Genomic DNA, 10,298 nt, shown 5'->3' on the forward strand with positions numbered 1-10,298 from the left:
AATGGTAATGACAATAGTAAAGATTTGTTCCTCTTTTATAGACGCCAAAAAGCTAACAGTTACGGGCCTTACTTTGAGGTTGTGAAAGAATTCCCGACAGACGCTACGCACCTTCCTTACTCATCTCTTGAACGAATGTGAATAGAGAAAGAGCCGCCTCGAGCTAGTCTAGAAACACAGTTATCTGCGTTTCCAAGACCAAAATATGCGTTATCCAACTAGCAACACTCCACATAAGATTAATATTATTAATACATATTTTGGCGCTAAGTTTTTGGGCCGAGCTTCTCCTCCTATAGAGGCGACCGCTGTTAGAAAAAATTTTTTTCTAATTTAGATGTTGCTCCGACATAAGATTACAGGCTTAAGCGCGAGTAAAAAAACGTAGGAAGCGCGGTTCCATCTCTTGCCAATGGTTCTACCAGTATAGAGCTTTTTATGTCCTTTTCATTCGTTCCTAAATGTTGGACTTTCACGAAGCTTTCTATCATGTCCGAATACTTAACTCAATTAAAGAACACAAGGCGAACGCTTTAATTGCGGGAAGAGTAGCGGGTCTCTTATATTTTCTATTGAGGAGGATACGCTAGGATCTGGGATGACTCCACCTTTTATATACAATGGTGTGCCACCTTTTACGCTCCGCTGGATCGAGGCACCGCTCAGTTAGAAAATATGGGGTCAATAATAGCCCGAACACAATGAAAGCGACGAGCTACAAACCCCAGCTGTCAAACTATTTTAACACGTACTCTAATGTAGATAATTATTTTGGCGACGACCGGGCTACGCGACGGCTGTGGTTGTGGCCAGATTTGATCTATTTCTATTTTTCTGGCTACAGATAAGGTTCTTCCTCTTCTTTTATGTCAAACTGATATAAATTCATGATGTCGCTGCCGCGTTCTAAGAAATCATATCGCCATCGACAAAGCGTTTAGATAATGTAGATGATAAATTGGAAGCTGTGGTCCATAGCTCGTCGTTTTCAATGTGTTCAGAACTTCAATTTGACTCGGTCTACTCAACTAGTGAACGATTATGACCGGCAGAATGTTAATAAAAGACTCCTGGATACTGGGGATGGACCTCATCCTGAAGTCTTTGTTGAGTAAATGCTTCCTCGATCCAATGGTCGCAACCGACCAATCCTTTAAATACACATGCTGAGTTTTTGGTAGGAGATGTAGAGGATTTTTATTTGTATGTTTATGTTAATAAGCCTCTCCAGGGTTTTTAACAAAAACAAATTTAGACTTATTGATATTAAACCCTTGGAGACGGTTTTTGAATGATACAAAATCTAAAATATTTGTCCAGTTTTTAAAAAACCAAAACTATTTTCCAGTTTTGAAATGGCAAACAGTACTATATGTACAAGATTTGTTCATAAAAATGTACATATGGGTATTTCCAAACTGGCGTTACGTTACACTCAAAATGACAAAATGCTAAAAAAAAGTTGAAAAAGTCAAAATTTTAAAACGGTTTTTCAAGATTTGCATAGCAATTAACTAGCATTTAGCATAGCGATCTAACGATATTAGTAAACATACGCGCTGGCGTGACGTTACAAAAAACGGAAGTGGATTTTTACTTCGTTTAGAAAATTACAAAACTTCGAATCGGGCAAGACTATTTGTATAAACGTTTATATAGGAAATGTTCAAGGTTAATTTTCCTAGTCTTAAAATGTAGAATTTTTTTTCTGCATCATGTTTAATCAGCTAAATTATCTGACGAGACGTTACCTGGCGTTACGGTACTAAAATTTCCATTAAACAATTTTGTTAATATTGTTCTTGAAAGAATTTTGAATGGAAACAAAAACATGTATTTTATGTCGAACGTACAAATCTATGTCTTACTATTTACGTTTCAACTAAATATGCCAAATGTGAAACATACCAGAGCATAAATACGGTTTTTCAAAAAAGCTTCGATCCAGGTGCCACCTAACGAGACCATTTTTGGCAAAAATGTTTTTGCTTACATAACCAATATATCTACATATATTGTAAAAAGCAGCCAAATCGGCCTATAAATAAATTAGATTTAGGAGTTTTATTTTTTCGCGGTAGACTTCGCTGGAATCGCCCATATGCAGATTTATATTTCCGAAAAATACGTCCAGTTTTTAAATGAATATAATTTAATGTCCTGTTTTTGAACTATCAAAAGTTATGTCAAGTTAATAAGCCATCAAAAATTCATGTCCAGGTTTTAATTGAACAAAAATGTATGTCTATATAGTTTTTAAATCACAAAAAGTTTTGGACCAGATTTTATTTATTATTTAAGTCCAGCTTCCACAGATTTATGTCCAGGTCTTAAGCGGTCAAAAATGTATGTTCTATTCCGAAATTCAAGGAAATTATGGCCTGTTTTTAAATTTCAAAAAATTTGTGTCCAGATTTGAAGTATGAAATAAAAAATTTACGTCCAGTTCTAAACTTCCACGATATTATTATTTTAAAAGAGCACAAATCTTCAGTTTTCAAATTACAAAAAAATTAAGGTATGATTTCCAAAAAAAATATATCCAGTTTTTAAGTGTCCACCTTTTAAATTACCATGGTTCTGCAGAAAGGTATGCCACCACAAATTTTTATATTGCCAGAAAATTATGAAAAAATTTTATATTACCAAAAATGTTTGCCATTATTTAAATGAGAAGAAAATGATGCCCCGTTTTCAAATAACCATCAAAAATATAAGTGCAAGCTTTCAATTACCACAAATTTATGCCCAGGTTTTAAATGGCCAAAAATGAAGGTGCAATTTTTAAATTAATATAAATATAAAAAGGTTTTTTCTTAACAGCGGTCGTCCCTCGGCAGGCAATGGCAAACCTCCGAGTGTATTTCTGCCATGAAAAAAAGGTTCTCATAAAAATACAATCGCCGTTCGGAGTCGGCGTAAAGCTTTGTGTGACAATATCAAGGCGCACGCCACAAGTTGGAGGAGAAGCTCGGCCAAACACTAACATATGTGTAAGCGCCAATCTATTATTATTATTATTATTATATACAATTATTACCTTTAATTACCAAATTTATGTTAAGTTTTTACTATGAAGCATTTATTAATGTAACATTTTTATTTTCGGATACGATACAGATCCTGTTAGGCCCTGCATTTGGCAGGAGCATCAGCCCTTTCGTTGCCATCAAAGGCATCATGAACTGGAATCCACCATAAGGTAAGTAGTAAACCTCAAACTGACATACTTTTTTCTTAATCCCCTATGTGAGTATGTATTTTTATTAATTTAGATCTCTAAGAGTTCCAGTTGGCTTCGCCATTCGGAAATGTCCTGTTATAGAATCCGTGAATGAATACTAAATGCATGATTCCGAATTCTCCAAATGGAACAGTTTTACATTTACACATACCTACATAAATTAATTGCTGAAATGTGAACTGATTTTTGCTTAAGTTTTATGACTTTATCCATGGCTACTGAACTCGAACATCAAGCACAGACATGTAAATAAGTAAGTTTATTTATTTGGGTTTTGATTTTTGACTTCCTGATTTCGACTGAACTCATAAATATTTATTTATGACGTTCACTGCACTTTTTGGCGCGAGCTTTCACATTTTAAATAACCAAATTTATGCAGATTAATACTTTACGAATGAAATTCAATAAATAAATGAATACAAAAACACTTCTTTCCGGTTTACATTTAGCTTACACTTACGCTCTCAACTCCCGCAACAACAACAACGGAAACGATGAAATTAAAACTGTGTTTCACGTTTTCTTTTTATAATTAAATGCACAATTTCGGCAACATTCACAAGTTATAGACCAAACAAGTTTTAGTGTATTTTCCTCAAGTAGTTGGGTTGCCCGCACTGACCGCTCCCGTTTTATGCGTTGCGTTTATCAACTTTTGTAACTTTGCTATTTCATCGGCGCGTTAAATAAACAACCAACACCGCGTTCAGGTGCTGCCTATCTGAAGTATTCTCACCAATGTGCCGGCCACTTATAAGCAAAGCGCCAACGATGCGCTCCACAAAACGCACACGGCGGCATACACGTCGGCTGCTGGCGACTGGGCGGACATGGCGTTCGTTGTTTTGCAAACGCCAGTTGTTGCCGGTTTCTGTCGTCGTCGTCGTCGTCGTTTTGCTAGGCGTCAACTAAAGTGGAGTGAACCAAAAAAAAAATAAAAATATATGTATAGAAAATACAAATGGAATTACTTAAATTCAAATAAATAAAAATACACACTCGTACAAATACAAATCATTACATGCTGAGTCTCATGGAAATGTTCCGCTGTGCGATTGCGCGCGTGAGCGGATTACCACTTAGCCACCACACATAAGCATATATGTATACCTGAATAGAGATTTGTGCTGCACTCCAAAAGCTTATAAGCATTCTTTTGTTGCTGATAGCAATAGTTGTCATAGTGGCAGCATAAAATGCGCTAATTTGTTGCTCTTCCACTCGTTGAGCCGTTGCCAACGACCAGCTGTTAAGGCTCCAATGCAGAGTTACTGTCAGTGGTAGGCAATGGCTGATAATTTTCTTGCGTAGAAAATTAATTACGCTTAGCTGGAGATCATCGTAGAAAAGAGTTAAGGAATTTAATGCTATTCCATTGGAAACAGTATACCCTTCATGTCATAACAAGTATACAAAAGAACTAAAAAATGATATCAACCGAAGTGCTTCTTACACTCGTACTATTGTTGTTGTAGCGCCTATACTAAGTCCCGTCTATTTCGGTTTGTCCACCTATCGTTGTCGTCAAGCTCAACTAACGGTAAGCCCAGGAAACGGGCAGTTTTGACAGGGTCGGACCAAAGGGAGAGGGGTGTTAGTTGAGTGGAATTGAGCCGACATATGGTGCAGGGATCCTTCACATGCCGGGCACTCATTGGGGGTATTGGGGTCGAGTCTGGATAGGTATCAAGACCGTAACTGGGCCGGAGTAACGCGGGTCTCTCTTGGCAGTTGAAGCTTCGTGTCTGCTACAGGTGGTGATTGGCCTCCAATCGCGGCATTCATGGTTCGGGAGTCGTGGTAGGTGGCGACCAACTCCCTATGAATGCCGTTGATCACTCGTCGATACGTCGTCAAGCCCAGTGGTTGGTCAATGTTTGACTGGAACGCGTCCATGTATTCGAATAGGTGTCCTCTGACGTTCCTGGGCGGAGGCTCCTCCTCGAGCAAGGGTCTGTTGGGGTGCGCACGTCTGTGACATCCCATCAGAAACTGCTTGCTGAGCATTTTGTTATGCTCCCTTACGAGTCTCGTGGTGCGGGTGGTGCTCGGCGACATAAGAAGGCGTATTGTCGCTGTCCGGAGTACGGCGTTCTGTCAAGACTGTAGCTTCGGCCACAGCGTCCAATTAGTTTCCGGCGGCCGATTGCCTGGTGCTGCCAGCGAGCGACTTGAGGACCTTGTTGCGGCTCTGTACTTTGTTGACAACTGCGGCTGTATGCGCGTAGAAGGAGAGCAGGCTATCAAAGTTAGCCTTTAAAATTTTCGGCTTGTTCGCCGACGGAATTGGTGTGCCATCGGCGTGAATGCTAGTTGAAGTCAGACCTCCTTCGTGCAGGTGGTGCAGCCGTTTATTTCGTTGCGGATAGTGTCAGGCTCCTTGCAGTGAAGAAGCGAGGAAGTTCGGAGAGATAGCCGTTTACTTTTGAACAGAGGTCATCAATTCCATTCCCAGAAGCCAATATAGCGTATGCGATCAGGGAAATTCCCTCCGCGGCTTAAGGGAGCTTCGAAGTGTAGAAGTTAAACAGTAAGCGGGACAGAACACATATGGATCCCCTTGTTTAATCTTCTAGGTTTTGCCGGCCGACCATCGTTTGAGTCCCTGTGGGATAGAGGAAGCCTCAGCGTCTTTTAGTAGCGTGCAATGACAAACGGTGTCAAACGCATTTGACAAGTCCAGAGGACGGTTATGGTTTAGGCCACGAATTATCTGGGTGTTTATGGCGTTAAGTGCTACATATTGTTGTGCAGTGTAAAGTACGGGAGCAGCAGAACCTTAAGTGTCTACAATGATTCTCTGCTTGGTTGTTAGATGCAAATCGAATTCTATAACTGCGGTGATGGTTTTTTCTATGAACACGAACTGGAAAATATCGTCAACAGTTATGTGGGAGGCTATGGACTGTTTGCATGCGCAGGGTAAACATCTCCAAACCATCGTGGCTATACACTCTGAAGGTACTTGACTTGAGGAATAATATTGTTCAGATAAGTTAAGGCAATCACAAGAGATAATTCAGGAATTGTTAACACCGTTCCTACCCTCTAGGAAATACCACCAACCACTTAAAACTTTAAAGTCTTCACTCGCATTTTTGTTTCATGGAATTACGACGTTCTTCCAGCAAACGAACCAAAAATATCTATATAATTGCAAGTAAAATCATAATCTCTAGACACAATACTGTACAGTTTTTGGTCTTAATTTTTACCATATGGCACTTATTTTCACATTTCTTTCTAATCTCTTCCGCTTCACTCAACTGCTGAAAGGCATGGCTGACACACATTAAGCTGCGATTGGCCTCCTTTAAATGAGCGCGTCCAGTTTCCAAAAATTTGTCTGGTTAGGGATTTGGTCATAGCTGTCATGGTGGCTACTTTCGTCTGCCTCTGCGTCTGGCTATAAACACTTTTGCCTTACAGCATTTTGTTTGTTTTGCTCAAAGAATACGATATAGTTGTACATAAAACTAGGTTGATAGGTTCAAATGATAATTAAGCTCAATCATATTTATGTGCATATATACTGCTAACATAAATAATTTCATATCCATATTTAAACAAATATTACGAGCAATATAGATTTTCCATTTCGATTTTTGTAATAATCATGACCGCATGTTACTAAAAACTCATTGCGACTTAAGTTTTATATGCCTTTAATGATTTTCTAAATACATTCATACATATATGTACATATACTCTGTAAAAGCGCGATTCCCAATCGCATTAAATCAAATTATATTGCTAGCACTATAAATAAAGGTAGGGCATTTTTTTTTTTTGTTATATTTAACTTCATATACACATAAATACTCGTATGTACATGAGTGTGTATGCATGTGCGTATATTAAAGTAGGAGTATTATTGGCTTGAAGCTATGTACATAATTTGCATTTCTCCATACGATTCAGTGTTGTCTTCTTAACTGCATTTGATTGCTGCGCCTGCGTGCATAGACTCTGGATGAAGTGACATATGTATATCCATATATTGCGTGTACGTACATATCTACATATGTATGGAGTATGTATGTGCTTTTTAATTTCCATATGAACATACAAATAATTGAGTATTAAGTTGCGCCCCAGGTGCGATTTTCTTGCGAAGTCTTTATCGACTGACTTTGCGCTTTTACCCCAAAGTCATTCGGACATTGTCTGTTTGGTGTAAGAATGTTAACTTGTTTGTGATGAGGCTAATCCAAATTCAATCGATGTGGATGCAGGTAAAGTTTATAGGGATTTCTTGTTTTGCTTGTTTTCCGTACCGATTTGATATCTGGAAAATATTATATATCTGGGAAATATTATAGTGATTACATAGGATTATACCGTTACCCAAACGTGAAAAGGTGCCAAGAAGTGATGCCAACCGCGGCAGAATTCCCCGATATTGATGGAATTTGAATTTCTCAGGCGAATCGGAAAATTCAATACACTGAAGATTTTTATTACAATATTCCTACTGAGAATAAACTTACAACTTGTAATAACAATCTCTTATTTATACGGTGTTACTGATTTAAAATAGAACGTAATTGCCTCATGCAACCGAGTGGATATTAAATAAATTGCAACCGTGCATAGCGCCTCTTTTCACTTGTCGTTTACATTTCGTCGGCTGGGTAAGAGATTGTCGTATGTTAATTTCGGTAGGTTGTGGAAAATCGCAATTGAAGTTTGGAATAGAATTTCTCAAAAACGCGTAGATAGATTTTCTCCAAAGTCTCTGAAATTTTTTAATGTTTATTGTTAATTGGTTTTGAGTTTATGCTGGGATTTTCTTTAGTAAAATTTTGTCGTAAGCGCCATTTGTTCACAATTTGGCAGCCACTTTGTATGAAATACGACAAAATGTGATCGAAATTTCTACTAAATTAACGACACTTTTTACCTAATATCTCGGAAACTGAAGGAGGTATACAAAAATGGAGAACACCATTTTTAAGATATTGATTAGGTTAATATGACTGCATCACTAACTAAATTTTTACTAAATTATCGAAAAAATTGTAGACAATACCTCGGAAAGTAAAGGAGATATCTAAAAACTGATGACACCAATCGGAAGATCTTATTTCAAAATATATAACTTCATCTAGAACTAAGAATTGTCAAAATGGCGCTTACGACAATCTTTTACCCAGGCGACGATTTGACAATGCTATCTCTCGCTTCTTTGAAAAAAAAAAAACTGCAACCACGAATAGGTTTGGCATAGATACTTTGGAGGCAGTTTTACTTACAAAGCAACTACCTAAAAATAAAAACTCTCTTAGTTTTAGTCCTGCTTGTAGACAATTACAAAAATTTTATCAAGAAATATATGATTTTAAGGTATAACCCATCCATGGCCGCTATATATGATAGATATGCTTTGTAAAATATACTCAGAAGTATCACTTTTATATGTCATTTAAAAACACTATCTTTATTATGTTATTATAATTGATGATATTTGTTGTTGTTTTTTTTTCTAGTAAATAGGGGTATTCTAGAAGTCTTGCAAAGCCCTTGCACGGTGCACGGATCGCACGGTTTGACAAGCTGTCCCATAGGAAAACCAATTTTTACCATGCAATCCGTGCATGTGGGCCTTACAATGTGTTAATGTTTTTTGGGAAAATACTATTGAAAATAGGGAACATTTTTCAGAAATTTGGCGAAATTAACGTCAATAGAGTTGGCATCCCTGCTGCCAAGTATATTTTTTGAAATTGTTCAGCAGTACCGAAAAATCGATGTAGTTTCGCATTATCTGCAAGAAAAACCATAATACAAAATAGAAGGTAGTTTCCATAAAAACTTTTGACGGATAATAAAATTTTTTCAAGTTTCATATATTTTGTTAGTATTATTAACGGCCTTGCTACTTTGATAATATTAAAACAGTAAGTCGGAGTATTTTCCTTTCCATATTTATACCAATGTAATAATATTTCAAATCAAAAATCATTATCAGTGCTGGGTATTTTTTTTTTACTTACGTGGATCGCACATTTAAGAAAAAATACATGAAATACAAACTGTTAAAGGAGACTTCATCGTAATTGTTCTTTTCATTCTATAATAAAAACCATGAGCGCATTATGTTGCTATATTTTTTTTCATTTTCTTATTTTGAATGTAATCTTGTGATTAAAAAATTTAATTCTAAAGAATGTTTTTCCTAAATAAAACCTTTTTATAAGTGTAATTTTGATATTCAACAATTTTTATTGAGCTTGAGGGCGATTTTTAATGAAAACTTATTGTGGAAAAGCAACAATAATTTGAAGAAACGGTAGAAGTGATAACTATTTCGAAAATCACCACATTTCCTCATCAGATTTCTTTCAGTAGGATTCGAACCGACGATCCCACTGACTCAGCCAGTTGCCTACGCACTGTGCTAAGTTCGCCTTGTTAATTCTTGTTGCTTATTTCCACTATTGTTAATTATTGTTGCTTTTCCACAATAAATTTTCATTAAAAAACGGCTTCAAGCTCAATAAAAGTTGTTGAATATAATTGTTATAAGGCCATAAAATAACAAAAAAATAAGATAAAAAAATAAAAAAGAAATGGATAATTTTTTTAAGAGTCAAATGGTTAACAACAACAACGAATGTCATTAAATGGAACTACCTTCTATAAAAACTAAGTTTTGAAAAAAGTGAACTTGGCACCTTATGTATAAAATCGCGTACTTGACAATCCTTTTAAACTGAAATTCTGATTTATTGAGAAGCAAATTCGCAATGTGTTGGAAAGAAATGAAATTAGAAAATGGAATGAAAAATTTGAACCAATGTCGCATTCATAATTGTCCAATTCAAGATGGTCCATAAAATTAACAGAAATTTAGGGATAGAAAATCAGCCACGTTGTAAAATCAGCAAAATTATACAAGAGGTAGATTTTCAACTTCCGGTTGTAGAGTGGTAGAAATGCCATTTAGCAATCTAGATCTACCACAAAAGTGGAAGTCCGCACACTGTGTCAGCTGTCAGCTGTGCTGTCAAATGCGTAAACAAAAAAAATTGGTTGCCCGCGGAAAGTG

General features: G+C 36.7%; 1 protein-coding gene across 1 annotated transcript; it reads right to left on the reverse strand.

The window, feature by feature from the left end:
* Positions 1-3,703: 3,703 nt before the first annotated feature.
* LOC108366491 (uncharacterized) lies at positions 3,704-4,486 on the reverse strand. The gene is made up of 2 exons (XM_017620913.1): positions 4,358-4,486; positions 3,704-4,155 (listed from the first exon to the last, which is right to left on the reverse strand). Exons 1-2 carry the CDS (start codon positions 4,427-4,429, stop codon positions 3,919-3,921), a joined length of 309 nt encoding a protein of 102 aa, XP_017476402.1. The 5' UTR covers positions 4,430-4,486; the 3' UTR covers positions 3,704-3,918.
* Positions 4,487-10,298: the final 5,812 nt, after the last annotated feature.

The sequence above is a fragment of the Rhagoletis zephyria genome, unplaced genomic scaffold (genome assembly GCF_001687245.7).
Source record: "Rhagoletis zephyria isolate East Lansing unplaced genomic scaffold, Rhagoletis_zephyria_1.1 Rzeph_scaffold_02285, whole genome shotgun sequence".
NCBI lineage: Eukaryota > Metazoa > Arthropoda > Insecta > Diptera > Tephritidae > Rhagoletis > Rhagoletis zephyria.